We start from the raw sequence: 20,699 nt of genomic DNA on the forward strand, positions 1-20,699 counted from the left end.
AATAAATGAAAAAAGTGCAAGTAAAATTTCTGGAGTTTCTTTCATTACCCTTCTTCAACAGAATAATTTCATTGTTTTGTTACCTCTTTGATTTTTCCTAGTAACATGTTTGAAAAATTGTACTTACTTAATCTCTTTAGATTTTGATGCTTTTGACTATAGACTAGATACATGTAAGTCAGCACACATAACAAAAATTTTCTTATGGGGTGTTTGTGTTTTCTCTCAAACATGCATCATGGATGGATTCTGAAAGTTTTCCTGTAATGTAAGGGCAAGGAGTTATTCTTCAAAGCACCTTGGAGATGTCAGCTGGTAGTATATGGAAAGCCCTTCGGTTTAAGAACCTGGGGGCAGACTCATGTCATACTGAATCTTTGAAACAGCTTCTTGCTGTGTTCTGACCTATGAGTGCCTGGGAAAATTCCATGGTTTTGAGACATGGTTTCCTCCGAGATGGCTGGTAATGTTTTCTTTTTCTCTCTTTCATACAAATTTGCATTTCTTCCTTTCATTCCTAGTTGTCTTCAGATAGCTAGTGTGTTCTTCATATCAATCTTCATTCTAGCTACTTGAGAAACAAACAAACAAAAAAGAAATGTTTTTGCAGGGGTTCTTGTCTCTCAAATTTTCTCATTTGGTGTCCTAATGAAGAAAGCCCTTAGTGGGTGACTGTCAAGTTATAGATGAAAAACATCTTCTGAATATCTTTGCCATTAGAAACTTACTGCCTTTTTTTTTTCTTCTTTTAAGTGGGAGCTTTGTTCTTGCAATATTTTACTGGATTATTTCTTCACTATGTTCTTGGACATAGTGAATTTGTGGACAGTTGAGATATGTTAGGAAGTTAGGAATCTGGTCCTCTTGAAGTTTAGTGTATGTATGTATAAGTTTATGTTTATGTGTAAGCAGAAAGCCCTCCAGAGTTACGTAGTTTTAGTCTTTAGTTCTAGGAGAGAAAAATCCTTTTTATCCCATGTGAATTTGCTTCCCAAGGAAAATGCTATGGAATTCCTATGTGCCAGCTATTCATCATGGGATTTTGTTCAGTGTTATTTCTGATTTTTCTTTCCTTGAATGCTTGGAGCTGGCCCTTTAGTGGAAATGAGTCATAGCTCTCGACGTCTCTAATATCTTTGTAAAAGAGATGAAATTAAGCAAGCAAGCAAACAAAAGTCCATTGACATGCCAGCACTGAGTGAAGTGAATCTTGATGTGAAGAACTCACCATTCTTAATTTTATTCTTTGGACTTGGCCTGTTTCCGATGTTGCCTCCAGGAGAGACTGTGACCCAGCTGGCAAGAGACAACCCTTATTTCGAGGCCTGCTTTTAAAATGATCTTAGAGCCGAACTGACTAGTTACTCTTTTGATAATGTAATAGCTTAACAGTTTACTGATTTTCCCTCCTCTGCTCTTTTTTACTTTTTACTTAGCTTTCAGTAGTTACATTATTCTTTGTAACAAGCTTTTATAGACTTTCACCATAAACAACAATTTTAAAGTGTTTTTCTCATAGCATTCTATAATTAATACTCTTTTCAGTTCACATGTGGGGGAAAGCAAGATAAAGTATAGGAAGGTTTCATAACTCACTCTTAAATATCGAGTCGCTAGTGGGGCCAGGAAGACCTGTCATCTTTCTCCCCAACTTTTTTGCAGTAAGGAAGAGCATCCTTTGTCCAGGGCTGATTCATCTTTCGTCTGCTGATTTTGTCGCAACCAAACGTTGGGGTTCCGTGCACTCAGATTTAATTACAGCTCAATAGCACTACATATTATATTGTTCTCAGGCTACTAAAGATCTTAAAGGCCTGCTACGAGTAAGCATTTCTTGTTCAGGCTTTAAATGAAGGCCTAGTAATGGGCGGTTAATGGCCAAGATGATGGAGAGACAGATTTTTCAGAAGATAGCTGGAGCATAAATAGGTAATGAGGCTGCCTGACTTCCTGAATGAAGATGAGACCATCAGAGCTGGTGCCTGTGTCAGCACAGTCTCTCTGCCTCTAGCTGTGGGAGCAGGGGCCACTGGAGATAAGGACCCTTGGCCACCAGGGAATCACAGCCTTTAGGGCTTCCAGTGCCACCAGAACTGGAAGCGTCAGCCAGGCGAATTCAGAGAGTGCTTGTCAAGAACTCATTAAAGTAAGTCTTTTTTCTTTTTTTTTTCTTTTTGTGATGTATATGGCTTCACCTAGAGGTTCCTAGGTGCAGAGATTTATATGGCATAATATCTGCCCTTGGGTCATCCATCCCAAAACAAGGGTGTGTCCCATCAGTTGAACATATTTTCCTCAATTGTAAAATTTTTCACATCAAATAAAGTCAGTGCAAGAACTGGCATTTGAGTTGGAGAGCAAATTCAACTAGAGGGGAAAACCATGGGAACTGGTTACGCATTAGGCTCACACATGTTAGCTCTGCACAGAATTCCACTTCATGGAATTATTTTCCTATCTTAACCCCTTAGCCAGGGAAACACTATCCTGCTGATGTGGCCCCAACAAATTGTAGAATGAGGAATCTTAGTGTTAATAGATGTGTCTCTTTGAGCTCCTTTGTCAGAAGTTCACATAAGGCCGTGGAGTAATTACAGTGAAATTATGGTGATTTTTCAATTGGTCTTTTCTGTTGTAGAAAAAAAAGGGATAATATATGCAAGTGATCATTGGTATTTTGTTTTTTACTGAGCTCAGATGTACACTTGTATTTTTTTTTTTTTAACTAACTTGAAGCAATCAAAGAGCAAAGAAGTATTTAGGATGCGGAAAAGCTAAAGATTCTGTTACATGCATTAAAGACTTCTTTCTAGGACACCTGGGTGGCTCAGTTGGTTAAGCGACTGCCTTCGGCTCAGGTCATGATCCTGGAGTCCTGGGACCGAGTTCCACATCTGGCTTCTTGCTCAGCAGGGAGTCTGCTTCTCCCTCTGACCCTCTTCCCTCTAGTGCTTTCTATCTCTCATTTTCTCTCTCTCTCTCAAATAAATAAATAAAATCTTAAAAAAAAAGACTTCTTTCTAATAATGTTAATTACTTTCACAGTTACTGGGTTACACAATGCCATTTGACTGGTAATACTCCCACCCATTGGTATTCATTGATTCATTATTCAAGCTGGGCTTAACTAAAAACCCAAACTTCCTTGTCTTTCTCTCTGTGTCAAAGTTCTGATTCTCCCATGAAAGTTTTAGTGTCAACTTAGCTTTAAAAAAATGGTTGTGAATAATGCAGTCTTGAAAAGTTCATTGTACTTATTTGATCTTTGGGATATGTAGGTTGGCCCTGGTTCATGGGCCCTAGGAGATGCAAGGAGAAAAAGGCTGCCAGGAGGCAAAATGCACAGGAGCATGGAGTTATGTGAGCTTCACATTTAAATTTCAGCTGTTACCATGAATAATAAATAGGCCTCAATCTGGGAATTTATAGCAGGTTCTTCTGGTCCTAAAATTCTGTGACTCATTTTTGAAATTTGAAATTAAAATTATCCTTACATAATTTTATTCATTTATTAAGTTTTCTTGCCATCTGGATAGTTATTTTATATCTTCCCATGTTTTTCCCTCAATCTTTTGTTTCACAGCTCCTTTCGATGTCAGCCTCAGTCCTTAAAACACACGTATACACTCACACACTTTACCATGTCTGTGTAACTTTTTTTCATTAAAAGATGGATTTCCATGTCTACTTTTAAACTAATTCTTAATTTCGTAGGTTTTAATCAAACTGGCCTCAGAACATATGCTCTGTGTCAGATGTGGTAACGCTATTGACTTTTCTGGTGAAAACAGAGTTCTAAACATTGTTTTTCATCATTTAATTTCATTTCCTATGCTTTAAAAATGCTCTTTAGAGCATTTTAATGACTCTAAAAATGTTCCTATTATAATATTACTCCTAAGAACTCAGTAAAACCTGCAAGCACCTCCAAGTTGCAGAATGAAAGCTGGGATGAAGCGTGCTGTGAACAGCCTCTTCTACCAAGAAGTGTGACTTTGCAAATGACATTTGCCCACAATGGCCTCTTTCCTTATTTGTAAGATAAAGATGTTGTATTATATGAGCTTTAAGAGTTTTCTCCATATTATTGTATGATACTGAAGCGTTTGATTAATAGTTTTCAAAATTGCAAGTCTTTTTTTTTTTTTAAGATTTTATCTATTTGAGAGAAAGAGAGTGAGAGAGAGAGAGAACACGAGCTGGGTAAGGGGCAGGGGGAGAAGCAGACTCCTCGCTGAGCAGGGATCCCAATGCGGGGCTCGATTCCCAGACTGCAGGATCATGACCTGAGCTGAAGGCAGATGCTTAACCGACTGAGCCACCCAGATGCCCCCAAAATCGCAAATCATTCTTATGTAGTAATTTGAAAGAATGCATTTCTGCAAAATTATGCTTTTTACATATCTCTGAGAGCCATTACTACCTTTTAACATTCAAATGAAAGTTAATAAGTATTAGAATTTTTGTTTGGCAATATATGTTAGCATACCTCCTCCCCCAAAAGAGGAAAATCCTGATATATATTAGTTCTCTCTTCTCAAACATTTCCTTTTCCTTTGAACTAAAAAGGCAGGATCTAGGATTAACTTTCTGAGAACCATCCTGGCTCCCATTGATGGTGTTGGCTAAGAAGCTAGATTGTTAATATAGCATGAAGTCAGTTAAATTCTACTTAATTGTTCCTCCAGGATAACCTAAAGACATAAACATGTTTGTTCTCTTTAGCCTGCTTTTTAAGTCAAACATGGGGAAGGCAGATTCTGGAAAGAGAGAAGGCCACACAGAATGCAAGGATGCCATGCTAACATTTATTTTAGCAGTCACCACTGCAAGTTTGGTTTGGCTGGGCAGCCTTGTGTTTGGAGTTTGATCCTTGTGCCTTCGTGGATGTCTGAGCTACAGCTCTGAGCGCCTTGGTTTTAACCAATCCATGTAGGAGAATGACATTGAACCACTGGTGAAATCAGCTCTTTATGGGAACTGCTTTTCTAAATGTTGAGGAACATTGCCAGTGATGCTGTATTGGTTTCCCATTGCTGCTGTAATAATTACCACAAACTTAAATTATAAAACAACAAAAATTAATTTTCTTACAGTTCTGGAGATTAGAAGCCTGGAATGGGTTTTACAAAGCTAAGATGCAGGTGTTGGCAATACTGTGTTCCTCTAGGGGAGAGTTGTTCCTTGCCTTTTCCAGTATCTAGAGGCTCCCAGTATTCATTGACATATGGCTTTTGCCTCACCTTATTCTAATTTCTATTTCCATTATCACATCTCCTTCTCTGACCCTTCTAAGACTCTGGTCTTATAAATTGGGCCCCCCTTGATAACCCAGGATAATCTCTCCATTTCAAGATCCTTAAATTCATCACATATGCAAATTCCCTTTTGCTATGTAAGGTAACATGTTCATAGGTCCCGGGGATTACAGTGTGGGCATCCGTAGGGTCATTATTCTGTCTACTACAGATTCCTTTTAGTCATTCATGTGTCACCTAGATGCCAGTTCCTTCCAAAGCCTTCCAGGACCACCTAGAATCCCATCCACCCTGGTCTCCTGTTTACCTTGTTTTTTTAAATCTGGGAATACTGTATTTATTTTCTCAGTTTATTTTTTATTGTTCATCTTCTGTCATTTTGTTTGTCACTTTCTGTCTCTTGCCCCTAGAAAATGAGCTCCACTAACAGAGAAACATGGTCTATTTTCTTCACCAAATCAGAATAGTTCCCAGCACTTGCTAGACTCTCAGAAGATATTTGTTGAGTGAATTACTCTGTATACAGACTAAGGAAGCTTGCTTTAGATTAAAACAATATTAATATACTGTTGTTCCTATTACTATCAATAATGCGAACTTTTTTTACTAAACAGCAGTTAAACATTGCTGTCAGTAGATTTGAATTTAAGTAATGTGTTTCTCTTTGGGACACATGCGAGATCAATAAAACAAGATATTAGATGTTTTAAAACTGAAGCTGCAGGAAAAACAAAATGTAAGAATTAGATGAAATTAATATAAACAGTAAGTATCTTGCTGAAAAAGAATGGTAATGTTATCTTGATCCCTACACTGAATCAGGATACCATGATGAGTAACATGGGGCCTCTGCCCGGTTCAACCCCATTAAGTACCAAGAAAGAATGGAGAGAAGAGAGGTTTTCATGGAGACATCAGTGGTGGGAAGCAGCGCTTTCCTCAGGCTGTTCCAAAACATGGTTGTTAGCACTTCTGGAAACTCAGAAAGCTTTTAGACAAAAGTAAAGACATTATCCACTGACGTGGCGTTAAGAACAACCTTGACGGAAGGAGTGCATTTCTGTAAGCAGGTAATTTATAGCTGTTCCATTGTTGTTTGTTTAGGTATCCAGGTGACTGATAAAATAAACCCTCAAATGAGTCAATCAGGAAATACTTACTGAGTACCTGATGCTGGTCAGTCCTGAGGCCCTCATATCATAGTGAACAGTATTGAGGAGGAGGAGAGAAGGAGATTGGAAAATACTGGGAAGACTTCAAGGAAGAGGAGTGTTTAGACTGAACTGTGTCTCCTCCAAAATTCCTGTGTTGAAGCGTTAACCCCTGCTGTGACTCTGGAGATAAGGCCTTTACAGCCATAACTGAGGTTAAATGAGGTCATTAGGGTGGGCCAGGTGTAGAGAAGAGGCCACGTGAGGACAGTGAAAAGCCAAGGAGAGAGGTCCCAGGAGAGTCCAAATCTGCCTACCCCTTGATCTTGTAGTTCCAGCCTCTAGCCTTACTATGAGAAAGTAAATTTCAGTTGTTGAGGCCTCCTAGTCTGTGGTACTTTGTTAGGACAGACCTAAGAGGTTGATACAAAGAGGAGCTTGAGCTACATCTTGAAGGATGGATAGGGGCCATTTCTGGGAAGTGGCCTTAGTGAAGATCATTATCCAAGGATCTGGTTCAGAAAGGCACTCCACAGAAGTGATGAATGAAAGCCACAAAAAAAGTTGGAATGCACCCAGCTTTATGAATTAAAGAGAAGGGAGAACTGACCATGGATAGGGTACGGGTGGGTCCTTGGGGACTTGTGTGCCATTCTGTCTGGGGTGGGGAGAGGTGTCTGTGGAGGATCTTGATATCCAGGGAGAGAAAGTTTGTATTTGGTACAGTAGAAAATCTGGGGCTTACATTTGGGTTTTGGTAAAGAGTCAATTTTAGATCAGGAAGAATATGATCTGTGGCAGATATGGGAATAAAGAGTAAGATGTGGCTTCAAAAATTATAAAAAGGAAAAAAAGCCAGAGTTTGGTGATAGCCTGGGTGTTAACCTGGGAAGAACCAAGAGTTAAAGTTGAATGGTTAATGAAATAATGAGGCTGAGAGGTATCCAAATAGTTCTTCATTCTTGGGATTCAGTTGGAATGTATTAGCAACTGAGGTATGACATTCTCTTACCCCTACTTCTTTCAAATACTTTAAAGATAAGAATTGTTTTTTCTTTCCAGAAAGCTTTATTATTATTAATTAAGCTCTCTCTCTCTCCTTTCACCTAATACCATAAACTTACTATGTGTGAAAATCCCAGGGATGATTGAGGTGCCCTTAATGGCCCTCAGAATCCTAGGATGTTTCTTTTTTTAAGATGTGCTGGTTCTCTGGGAACAGTAACACCATCTACCTCACATACTACTTAAATACGGTTGCTCAGATGGTTTTTATCTATAAAATAGATAATAGATAAATAGATTCTTTTATTCTCATGTTGGAAGTGTACATGTTTATTTTAGAAATTTTGGATACTAGAGAAACATAAACAAAAAACTTAATTCATAATCCTACTGCTTAGCTGTAGCTACAGTTAATATTTGGAGAATCAAGCAGAATAAATGGTTTTGTTCCCTTCTCTTCAGTTAATGCACATGATTATTCAATATGTTAATATTAGTGTTATTGGTAACATTACTTTTTTTTTAGAGTCCCTTGTGATTTTTCTCTGGGAGTTCCTAGACTAGCATAAGAAATAGTGATTTTTTTTCCAAACAAATTTTCATAGGCGATATTTTTAGTAGATAGCAGAGATTCAGTTTTGCTCTAGGAAGATGTGGAAACCTCTATAAAATTATGTTTGGCAAATTAGAACTGAAATATTAAAGTATGTATTTCAGGTAGGATGAAAAATTTTTTTTGGAGATTTAGATATCTTCCTTGTTATTATTTTACTCTTGAATTGAACATATTTTTCCCTCCTTTTTAATGTACAAAGTTTAAATTTAAAGGGAGCCAGTCATTTAATATAGAGTAAAATGAATGTAGTCTTCTTGGAAATGAACTGTTTAGCCATTTGAGATAAACCAGAAAGGTAGGGTACTTAACCTCTGGGATGAGGTGGTGCTTTACTTCAGATTGGTGAATGCTTGGCATATAAGAAGGTGTGGATTTTACTTTTTCTTCATTTAATCACCATGTTGAATCGGTTTTCTAATTTATAATATTATAAACCTTTCTGAATCATCATAAGAAATGCTTATTGTCTGATTGCTATGGCTGAATAATAAGTACCTTTTATCTTTTTGATATTGCAGTTAACTCATGTTGACCAGGCAAGCTTCCAGGTTGATGCCTTTGGAACATCCTTTATTCTTGATGTCGTGCTAAACCAGTAAGTCTTGGTTCAGCTGTACTTCATTTTGTCAGATACACATTCAATCCACTTTTATAACCTTTTGTAAGGTTTTGTTTTCTTACTATATGTTACGTCATCTTCCCCTATCCGTTAAATGACTACATTTAAAACTTTTGTATCTATTGATTGTAAGTTATAAAGTCTGGCAAATAACAGGAAATGGATATCCATTTGAAATTGAACAGCTGTAACAGATTTAAGAAGCTAATGTGGAGGGCAAGACTTACTCTAATGTTTTGCATAAGAATATATCTGACCTAAGTTCCTATGAATGCAGTAAATTGGGAATATAATATTTTGGGTATTAAAATGTCTTTCTTAAGAACGGCAGAAAAGAGTTACCCTTTTTGCTCAATGATTCAGAGGATTGGCTGCATGATGTGCGACCCCTAAAAATGGCATTAGATGCATTGATTTGAGAGTCATTTTTTTTTGAGATTTAGGGTACTGTGATTATTCTGTAAATATGATGTAATTTTGGAAATTCTGTTTTTCAGTTTCGTTAGCCACCCTTTTAAGTGTTCATTAGCCATGTGTGGCTAGTGGTTACCTTATGGGACAAGGCAGAACATTTCCATCACTGCAAAAGGTTCTGTTGAGCAGTATTGGTTTATATTTCTTTTGGGGAATGGGCACATATGAATAGATTATTGAGCTGGGTCAGTCAGTATTTGGAAGGAGAATTCACATCTTCCTTTTAGATTCCAGGCCATGTCCAATGGATTAATTTAATAATTAGTCTTACTAGTATCCTAGTTTTTATGGAATTTATTTACAAAGTGTTATAATGCCATTTGTGTTATGTTAATGTTTAAGCCATGTATTAGTTCATTTTTTCTTTATTTTTTACATTTTATGTATTTATTTGAGAGAGAGAGTGGGGGAGGGGCAGACAGAGAGGGAGAGGCAGAGAATCTCAAGCAGGAGATGCTCTGAGCATAGAGCGCAAAGCCCACACGGGATTCGATCTCACAGCCCAGATATCATGACCTGAGCCAAAACCAAGAGTCAGTCGCTTAACTAACTGAGCCAACCCAGGCACTCCTAGTTTATTTTTTAATTAAGCTGTCTCATAGATACCTTTTGTAAGTATTTCTCCCCTCTCCTCACATTTTTGTAGTTCACCATTTAAATGCTGAAATGCATTGTTTTAGGTGGAAACTATTTGGGTGATCCATTAATAGGAGTTGTTTGTTCTTTGTGTGTATTTTAAAAATGTAACATAAATTTTAAAAAATGTAACATAGGGGCACCTGGATGGCTAAATTCTTTGGGTGGCCTACTCTTGATTTCGGCTCTGGTCATGATCTCGGAGTCATGGGATTGAGCCCCGCATCGGCCTCCGTGCTTGGTGGGGAGTAAGCTTGGAGTTCTTTCTCCCCTTCTCCCTCTGCCCCTCCCCCGGCTCATGCATGCATGCACATACTCTCTACCTCTCTCTAAAATAGATAAATCTTTAAAAAAAGAAAAAGTAAACTGTATTTCTACTATGCTCATTAAAATACAATTTGTTGCTTGTTTTTAAAATTAATGGCTTAAAAACATATATAATTAGATGCTTTGTACCACACAGTATTTAATGTAATTTCATAGATCGTAAGACTGTGTTAATATGATTTGTATCTTATATTCCTACTTGATGTAAGTGCCCTAAAATTTACATGTTTAAGTGACTCATTGCGGTTTTTCAGCAAGCTTGATATTATAAAGTTTTAAAAAACTCATTATAAAGGAATGCATGCTCCTTAGAAAAATAATGATAAAGTAGCAAAAACAGTCTCACATAATTGTGCCCCATAGGAATGGATTGCCCTATTTTATTTTTTTATTTTTATGTTTTTTAGAGAGAAAGAGTGGGAACTCATGAGCAGGAGGGCAGAGAGGGGCAGAGGGAGGGGGGGAGAGAGAATCTTAAACAGGTTCCATGCCGAGTGCAGAGCAGCTGTGGGGCTTGATCTCTGGACCCTGAGATCATGACCTGAGCTGAAATCAGGAGTCAGACTCTTAACCTACTGAGCCACCGAGGGACCCTGGATTGCTCTATTTTAAATTGTAACCCTCTCTGCCCTCATCCTTCATCAACCCTACTACTTATTCTCCCCTACTTCATTTTTAAAATAATATTCATCGCCATTTAATATAGAGGTTGACTCATATGAAATCGCCATTTTTGCAGGTCAAAAAGTTCAAATATACCAGTGTTGTCATATGGTCAATTAATATTCTATATTTTAATTACTTATTTTGTTTATTATCTTTTTCCTCCCACTAGAATATAAGCACCTTGAGGGCAGAGATTTTCTTTCCTTCCTTGCTGTGCAGAATAGATACTAAATTCCAGCCTGGGAAGCCATATAAACTTAGAAACCAGAGGCCGGAATCCACCAGGACACAGAGAAGACCAGATAAAGATGGAGGCTGTCAATTGGGGAGAAGGCAAACAGCAAAAAAGAAACAGGATAAGTGTTTGGGACTAGCTTCCAAAAGCTGAGCATCTGTATATAGGTGTGATTTGGAAAGTTCAGATTCCTAAGTTTCTAGTTCATTGACTCTTTCCTATCCCTCCTTTATTTTTTAAATTTTATTTAATTTTTTTAACAGGAGAAAATCAAATTTAATAGCATAAATAGGGGAAGTCCGCACTTGGAAATTCCCTCCCATCCCTCCTTTAAATCACTATTCCTGTGGATAGCCCAGCCTTGCTTTCTGGTTCCTGACATTTGTAAAGCCTTGATTTTCAGTTCTCAAACAAAGAAAGGATATTTATTCATGTCCATTCTACTCTAAACCACCTCATTCCTTTGGAGAAATCTCAGCCCCAAAACATTCTGTTCCTAAGGAGAAACACATGTGGGCTTACTTATCAGAGCATGGATACTCTGGAATACTAAGGGTAGAGCAGAATTTCTTTTGAAATACTGGCAAAAACCTCCATTGCGCATTTTTCCTCTTATTGCAGTGAAAATTTGAAATTGCAAGAAGTACAGAACATATATATATATAAAAAGAAGCAGAGTATAAAATAATAACATAAATGGAGGTTGCTGGGCTGAGGAATATACAAAGTACTTTTTTTTTTTTTTTTTGCCTGGGATCTTTGTTACACATAGGTGGCAGGTAGCTGGTTTCTTTAAGCTTTAAGAGCCAGGATGATTTGATACAAAGATTTTTTTTTTTTTAATTTTTGTGAAGAATGTTTTTATTTCATGGTTTCAGTTTATAGTCTTGGGGTTGTGTTAGTTAAGGAGCAGGAAGGTGAAAAATTGAATGTACTCTTTATTTTTTTATTTTTTTTAAGATTTTATTTATTTAATTAGAGAGAGAGAGCGAGAAAGAGAGAGCACAAGCAGAGGGAGCGGCAGGCAGAGCGAGAAGGAGAAGCAGGCTCCCTGCTGAGTAGGGAGCCCCAAGTGGTGCTTAATCCCAGGACCCTGAGACCATGACCTGAGCTGAAGGCAGACGTTTAAACGACTGAGCCACCCAGGCGCCCCTGAATATATTCTTTAAAAGCTATTTTTCTTATGAAGCAATTCTAGGGCTGTGGAACTGGTAGAGTTTTTTTATTTGTTTTAAACCAGAGGCAAATTAAGTAAGTCTATGTGTAGCTGGATTCCAGTTGCAGAATGGACTCAGTAATATATATTTTTAGATTGAAATGGAAGGAAAAGTATCATTACATAATATTCCTTCTGAGTGTTCAGTACACAAAATTATCTATAACCAAATTATATAAGTTCAACCTTTGGGTTGTAATTTCTACAGAAGGTAGATAAAGAATATGGAATGTTTACACATGAAAAGCACAGCCAATTCCTGTTTTGTCAAGCGATTTTTAGTTCTTTCATGGGGTCACAGAGTTGTGGAATTTCACTCTTTAGGAGAGAGATATTTAAAAAATCCAAACATATGGCCTGGCCTTGTCAAACTAGTCCCAAGGCCACGTTGGACCTTTTCAGAGATCAGTGACTGGTATTATACTTTATTGTGAAACATTCCTGAGAAAGAGAAAGACTCAATGAAGATGTTTTTATTGTGTGTATATATATATATGTGTGTGTGTGTGTGTGTGTGTGTGTGTGTGTGTATAATTATACACATACTCCATATATAATAATATATATATTATGTATATATTATTGGAGCAGTTCTTTTCCTGTAAATCTCTCTCCCATTCTTCAACAAGTGGATAATTAAACTGCCCAGAGTGATGCACAGATATTGAAAAAGTTTCCTTTCAATATCTCCTTGATCCTTTTACAACATGTGACCTGACAAACCACACAACATGTGGGCATACCCATACCCCCACATACCCATCCCCACACACCCCACAAAGAAGCAGATACTCCACATGGATGTGGTTAGTTATTTTAGGATGTGAAACATATAATTAGCAAGAAAGAGCCCATCTTTCATAGCCTGTTTTTGGTAAGGGAGCCTGTGGTACAGTCAAGAGATCTTAGATGATCCTCCTAAATTTTGATTATATTTTACACATTCTCTCCCTCTTCTTATTCCAATAAGAACAAAAATAGTTTCTCTAACTTAGGATCCTTATGTCAGTGTCTTTTTTCCCTATTTCACAGGGAGGGATGGGGAAGGCAGCTAGGGATCAAACACGACAGCTGTCAGCAGATGGGGTTGCCCGTGCCGAATGGGAGGTGGTGTAGAGGTAGGGTTGGGGTGGGGGGAGAGGCCGAAGCAGGAACAAGATCAGACGAGAAGCATCCAAATTCTGTTCAACTGGGTGAGTCCAGTTTTGTCTTCTCTCATTTAGCAGAATCATTTGCCAGTTAGTCACCTCTTGATTGCTTTGTACTATCACTCTTGAATTTGCAGGAAAAGTAGAAATCACAGTGGGCAAAAGATAGGGGGTGACTCCAATTGGAATTGGAATTTAGGTCTGGAAGTCTCATTTCCTTAACTCTGCTCTGTTTATAGTGTGGATAAAAATAAGTGATGGGGATTAGATTATAATTAAATGATGATGTTATGTGATGATACTAAATAACATAATATGTCTTTCACTATTATTAATAAATCTGTAATTTAATATCTTACTCTTTCAACTAAACTCATTATGGCAAATATTTGTTTATATGTACATTTAAAGCAAAATTATTCTGTAGAAGATAAATCTGTATTGAATGGTCCCTGCCAATAAGGGTCCTTATCTTCATCTTATAAACGTACCATATATGTATTTAAACATGTGTGCGCACACGTTATATGTATGTACACAATATAGACACACACATACCTGTATACACGCATCCATATGTACGCACATATATGTAAATTTCTAAGCCTCTAGTAAGTGCTAAGAGTTTTTCTAGACTGTGAGGACTTGGTAGAAACAAGGAAGGAATCACCCTACTCTTAGGGAGCTTGTATTCTAGTCAGAAAGACAGTGTTAACAAACAAATTTTACAGGGTGACCACGCCATTAATAGTAAGTGCCTGGTTTAGAGGTGAGGGTGCTATTTGAGCAGTGGTTGTCAGAGACAGGCTATCTCTGAAGGGATGACGTTTGAACTGAAGGGGCCCCCAGGCAGAGAGAATAGCAAGTGTCAAGGCTGTGAGGCAGGAATGAGCTTAGTATGTTTAAAAGATAGGAAGGTGGCATAAGAGGTTGGAACACGGTAAGTCAAGGTAGTTATTAAATGAGGTTGGAAAGGTAGCAGGACCCAGATCATGTAGGACCTCATAGGCCACAGAAAAGACTTTGGATGATAGTCCAAGCAGAGGCTGCTGGTTTCCCTTACACCGTATTTTGTAGTGTTTACTCCTTTCCCCACTGACCTGTCATCCTGCATTCATCATATTTAGTTACTATATATTTTAGTGTCTTCCCAAAGCAATCTCTTCTGAAGATCTATTCATTAATTATTTGGCCTGGTACCACCATACTATTTATTGTAGCTTTATAAGTGTTTCAATATCTAGCATGGAAAACTCTTTCTTCATTAGTTTTCGTTTGTAAAATTTCTTATATATTTTTGCCTTTTCTAATATGGAAATTTAGAATAACTTCGTCATTCTCCTTTTGGAGTTTTAACTGGACTCTCACTAAACCTATATTTTAATTTGGGAAAAGTACATGTTTTTATAGGTACTGAGTCTTTCCATCCAATACCATCGTGTATTTTTTTCTTTTAAATTTTAGCATCTATGGGATGCCTGGGTGGCTTAGTCAGATAAACATCTGCTTTTGGCTTGGGTCGTGATCCCAGGGTCCTGGGATCGAGTCCCACATTGGGATCCTTACTCAGCGGGAAGCCTGCTTCTCCCTCTGCCTGCCGCTCCCCATGCTTGCGCTCTTTCTCTCTCTGACAAATAGATAAATAAAATCTTTAAAAAAAATAAATTTTAGCATCGATTTTGTCTTTCAGTAAAATTAAGTAGTACTTTGGTTTTTATATGAACATTTCATGTGGAACCTTTTCATGGGAATTGTAATTTTTGTTGCTACTGTGGATATTTTTCTATATTTTATAATTTAGTTACTGATGACATAAGGAAAGTCAATGATTTGTGTTGAACTTTATTAATTTCCTTAATAATGCTAGTGGTTTTTCTTTATTTCTGTTGAGTTTTCTAGTTTGACAGTAACATGACTAGAAAATCATGAAAGCTTTCTTTTTTTCTTTCCAAAATGATACTTCGTATTACTGTTGTCCACCTTGATGCTTTTTCTAGAAGTTCCTGAACTCTATTACTTGGTGATAATAGCACTTTTGTCTTGGTTCTTTTGGTAATAGGTGTATCTCTAGTAGTCACTGTTAAGTAGAATGTTGATTATTAATTTTTAAGAGCTAGTGTTTATCATGATAAAGCAATCCCAAATCTTGTTTAATAATTTTTTTAAGGGAATGAGTATTAGATTTTATTGAATCCCTTTCTAGCCATTTTGAGTGAACATATTGATTTTCTTATTTGATAACTGTGTCATGTTGCATAATTCATTGTTGTAGCCCATATGTTGCTGGCCTTTCTAGTTGTGACTACAGAATGGAATTACACCTCCTGTTTTTATCTGAACTATTACAGCACAAGCCTTTGCTGGCTTTTTTGCTCTAAGTTACCTCCATCTCCAAGTGTGTCTCTCAGCTATTTATGAGATTTGTTGTCTGTTACCTTGCCACTTTATTTCTACCTCTGATAGATCCCCTGCAGTGAGCCTCATGAGGGCTGCTTTGCTGGGCACACGAGCGATGGCTGCTCACATTGGCCAGAAGCGGTCACTCCAAGAACCCACAACCCCAACCCCATCCACAGGCCCTTCTTGTGGAGGGTTGGTGCCACCAGTGGGAGGGCACAGACATAGCCTCTGCTCAGGCACAGGCAGAGAAAAGGGCACATTATTTCTTTCTCTGGTCCAAGGCACTTGACGTTCTATTTCAGCATGAAAAGCAGGCCGGGACGTCCATTCTCAGAAAGTGAAATTGGACCCCCTACTCTCAGAGTTATGATCTGACCTGACTGCCATGGCTTGATAGTGTCTTTGCCAAAGTATGGCTTATTCAACTTTAAACAGTATTCTGTGCGTGATGACTATAGCCCAGAACACCAAGTACATTTCCTTGTCACAGTCTTCCCTCCTGCACAAGGTGAAGAATAAATTAGTATTGTACAGCCCTCCTGCATTAGCTCTGGTTCCTAATTTTCCCTGATCCAGTGCTTAGACAAGGATAGACAGTTTTCAGGAATGGGGCCGGCTGAAAAATAGCAAACATGTTGTGGCACAGCTCTGCAATTAACACCTTGAGGAGAGTGTAGTTGCTTTTCTCTGTTGGTTCAAACCTTCCGAAGAGTTCACAGAATGGCAAGGATTTACTGGGGGGGCTCTGCTCCCCCAAAAAGGGAGGATTGCCCAATTACAAATTCTGGTTTTTATTTTAGAATGTGACAGCTGATTTTAAGACAGTTTCTAGTTTCAAATTTTAAGATCCAGTCTCTTTAGATACCCCATTACTAGCTACTAAAATAGATATGCCGTTATGTTATTAGAATTTTTATATCGGCAATAATGAATGAGATTGTATCAGAGTTAAAAAGAGCTGTATAAAATGAATTTTTTTTTTTTTTTACTTACAGCAAAATTCCTTGAAACATTATATTCTGGACTGTACGACTCACATCTATATTTTTTAGTGTTTAAAAGTCCTTATTTTGATGAGTCCAGCAAACTTTTAAAAGATAGGTCTTTGATAAACAATAATTTCTGATGGATATTGATGTATTCATTTACTTGTTTTTAAGCCAACTTTGGAAGATTATATTTTACCAAAGAATTGTGCACATCATGGAGTGTTTTGAGTTTAATGGGTGTATATTTGTGTGTGCCTTTTAGAAAATAACTTTTAAAATTTCTATTGTACCTATTATATCCTCTTTCACAGTGCTACTTTTATTTGTGCTTATCAGGTATAACCTCAAGTATACAAACTTTTTGGAACATATTTACCACATAAATTAAACAACATTTTTTTTTTAAAGATTTTATTTATTTATCTGACAGAGAGAGACACAGCGAGGGAGGGAACACAAGCAGGGGGAGTGGGAGAGGGAGAAGCAGGCTTCCCGCCGAGCAGGGAGCCCGATGCGGGGCTCGATCCCAGGACCCTGGGATCATGACCTGAGCCAAAGGCAGACGCTTTACGACTGAGCCACCCAGGCACCCCAAACAACATGATTTTTTAAAAAAAAGATTTATCCATTTATTTTAGAGAGGAGAGAGAGAGAGAGAGCAGGTGCCCGTGAGTGGGGGGAGGGGCAGAGGGGAAAGGGTGAGAATCCAAGCAGACTCCCCACTAAGCGTGGAGCCCAATGCAGGGATCTGTCTCACTCTGAGATATGACCTGAGCCAAAACCAAGAGTTGGACCCTCAACTGACTGAGCCACCCAGGCGCCCCTAAATGACATGGTTTTTAAAAACAATTTTATTGAGGCATTTTTACATGTAATAAAATTCACTCCTTTCAAGTGTACAATTTAAGGATCTTTTTTTTTTTTTTTTAGTAACTTTACTGAGTGGTGCAACCATCACCATAAATCAGTTTTTTAAAACACTTTTCAATTCTCCATCAAGATCCCTCATTCTGATGTGAACTTAATCCCCATTCCTGTCTCCAGTGATTGGCGAGGCACAAAAAATTACTTTTTTGTAATTATAAATCTGCCTTTTCTGGACATTTCATATAAAGGGAATCACACAATATGCATTCTTCATTCTGGCTTCTTTTACTTGATATGTTTTGAAGTACATCTGTGATGTCGCGTGTGTCCACAGTTCATTCCTTTTTAGTGCTGAGTATTATTTAATTTATAGATATATCACATTGTGTCTATCCATTCACGTGATGATGGGCACGCAGGTTGTTTTTGGCAATTATGAATAATGTTGCTATGAACATTCACATAGAAGTCGTGGAAGTCGTTTGTGGATTTAAATTTTCATTTAGTTTTATGTTTAATTGTTTTGAGAAATGCTGAACTGTTTTTCAAAGTGGACTTTTGGTTTTTTAATGGCACAGTAGCAGCTGTTTTTCTATAAGTTCTATTTTGCAAGAGGGGTGGTGTCAGTATAAATAGTTGCTAAGCTTTCTGGTTTTCAGTTCCATATCCATTGCAAGTCTGGAAAGAGATACACTTCTTATGGTTATGATCTTATGCTCTTTGATTCATAATAGAACGCTACCTTTGAAATACATATTGAACTTTTGACACTTTTTAAGGTATAAGATTCTACCATTAGTACTTTATATAGGAACTTTATATAGACCACATATTTATTATACCACAGCTGAATCGTATTTCATTTCTGCTCTTTTGTTCTAAGTTGAAAAATGGTAGTTTTAAACTGTGACTTCTAACACTAGACTTTATAACTTTCTTTCATAGGTGGAAAGTCTCCTGGGCTTAGTCCAGAATCGTTTTGATTGTTAGTTGGACAGACCTTGGCTGCAGAGCCCACAGCAAAGGAGAATGGTTGGGTGGGTGGAGTAAAGGGGGCATTAGATATGCCTGGCCAAGAGCTAGAAAGTGATCCGGTACTAAAGCTGAGACCTCGGAAATTGTTTTGGAGGGGGCATCTGGAAGGAATTCTAGAGACCACAGGAGACAGGACCCCAAGGGCTGGAGCCTTTTAAAGGGTTCAGAAGGCCAAACTCATGGGTGGGGAGAAGGCTGTGCAAGGCTCAAGTTAGTCCTTTTACAAGAATGGATCAGAGCTGAGCAGATGGGGGTCAGATCCCTATACACCTACATATTACTGGTCTATTTAAGCTTTCCGTGTTCTGGTTTGTTTTTAAAAGTACAGCCTTAGTGCAGACTTGTTGTCTTTCATCTGATTGTTTAATATGACCTTGAGATGTTTTTAGCATTACCTGCTCTTTTTAATAGGGGGATCTTGAGATTTCAACACATTTATGAGTATATTATTTAAATTGTAGATAGAATAATCACAGAATTATTCAATATAACCAAGACTATGGCCCTTAGTTTCTCAAGGGAAATAACCATATAAGTACTATTTTTATAGTTAAAATGGTTACTGTATATTTCTCTGTTATAGATTTATGTAATTTGTTTGATATAGTAAATACTTTTAAAGTGCAGTAGTGAAACTTGTAATAGATATTTTTGCATAATTGCGTAAAAACTCTTTGGAGTTTTTACAGTGATTTGGAGAGACGTTGAAGATTAAATTTAATCACAGCTCACTGCTATTTTTCTCCCAGTTGCCAAATTATTGAACTCTGCTAAATTATCTAGCAGTGATAGTGGTATATAGTCCAACAACAGAGAACTTTGCAGGCACAACAAATTGGGTTCCCTAGGCATATTTAATATAAATTTAAATTTATGATACAGGTATTAACATGTTGGGTGGACAAAATCTTTGCAAGGTGAAAGACTCAATTTGAGTAAGCAGACACTTGCTCTGTAAGAGCAATATTTATTTTATGTAAAGCCTGTATTTTAGGTTGAGGTATAAGGTACGCTTACCCCAGGTGATGCCATCTGCTTAGAACTGGCTTATTGCTCTTGGTCTCTGAAATAGCTTTCTCACAGGTGCAAAAAGTATATATCAATCTGTTATCACTCACTGTGAATATGCATGTATTTTCTCATGCTTCAGCTGTTGGCCTGAGTTTTCAGCCAATGAGATCTGATGTGGAAGGTTGTACTGTACACTTGTGTCCTATGAGATTGACTATAACCATTCTCAGGGAGTGTGGCCATGTAATTCTTTGGCGATTCCTTTATTTAGTCTAAAACTGAATAGTTTTGACCTCCAGTAGTGTAGAAGTGATAGTGGTAGGCATGCTATCCTAAAAAACAAAGAAATGTTAATAGCCTGGCTACTGAAAGTTTTACAGAGGCTAAGGCTTTCCTTGGAAACTGGTCGAAGATAAAGATCAGCTTGAACTTACTTCCAGGAAATGGCCCAGAATCGTAGGATAAGTATGCACAGGGAGCAAGGGATGGCCTCATGGTGTGATGATAGGAAGGGGTCATGAATACTTTTGTAGTGTGGTGGCTGGTTGCGGTCATATGATCAGTAGCTGGAAGGAACTATGGGTGCCTGTTATAAAGCTAGGGGATTTGGAGAGAAAGGCCCTGGTGTTAGAAGGTGGAGGAGGGTCCGTACTGTATCCTCCAAAGTGAGAAGGCACTTTGAGACTGAAAAATGAAGGAAGCCACTCCATACCATTTACATAGTTTTATTCAGGGTAACTTACTGATGGGGGAAATCGGGTGGATGGATGATCCAGGCAGTATACAGCTATTCTCCACCCCTGTTCTCCTCCACGTCCAGACCTTAATCCTGCAGAGGCATGAACAAGACGGAGGGCCAAAGATGGAGTCAGTGTTGTCAGCGCTCCCGCAACTGGAGTGCACCTCTGTATGTCCCACGCTGGAATAACCCTGTGCAGGACCTTTGGCTGGGCCGTGTCCCTTGCTCTCAGGGAAGAAGATTAGAAACATGTAGTAGGATACGTATTAGGTTAGTGTGTATGGCAAAGTGTTTACATAGGCATTCC

At 37.9% G+C, this 20,699-nt stretch overlaps 1 protein-coding gene across 2 annotated transcripts in view; it reads left to right on the top strand.

Moving 5' to 3' along the window:
* Positions 1-20,699, top strand: part of ADAM22 (ADAM metallopeptidase domain 22) — a 210,911-nt gene that overhangs the window by 25,944 nt on the left and 164,268 nt on the right. For both annotated transcript variants that reach the window (XM_088018611.1, XM_028119778.2), the window contains exon 3: positions 8,549-8,625. In XM_088018611.1, the coding sequence (XP_087874737.1) occupies positions 8,549-8,625 (77 nt within the window). The remainder of the gene's footprint in view (positions 1-8,548; positions 8,626-20,699) is intronic.

The sequence above is a fragment of the Eumetopias jubatus genome, unplaced genomic scaffold (genome assembly GCF_037043125.1).
Source record: "Eumetopias jubatus isolate StellerSeaLion01/CBP00866 unplaced genomic scaffold, mEumJub1_p1.0 scaffold_14, whole genome shotgun sequence".
NCBI lineage: Eukaryota > Metazoa > Chordata > Mammalia > Carnivora > Otariidae > Eumetopias > Eumetopias jubatus.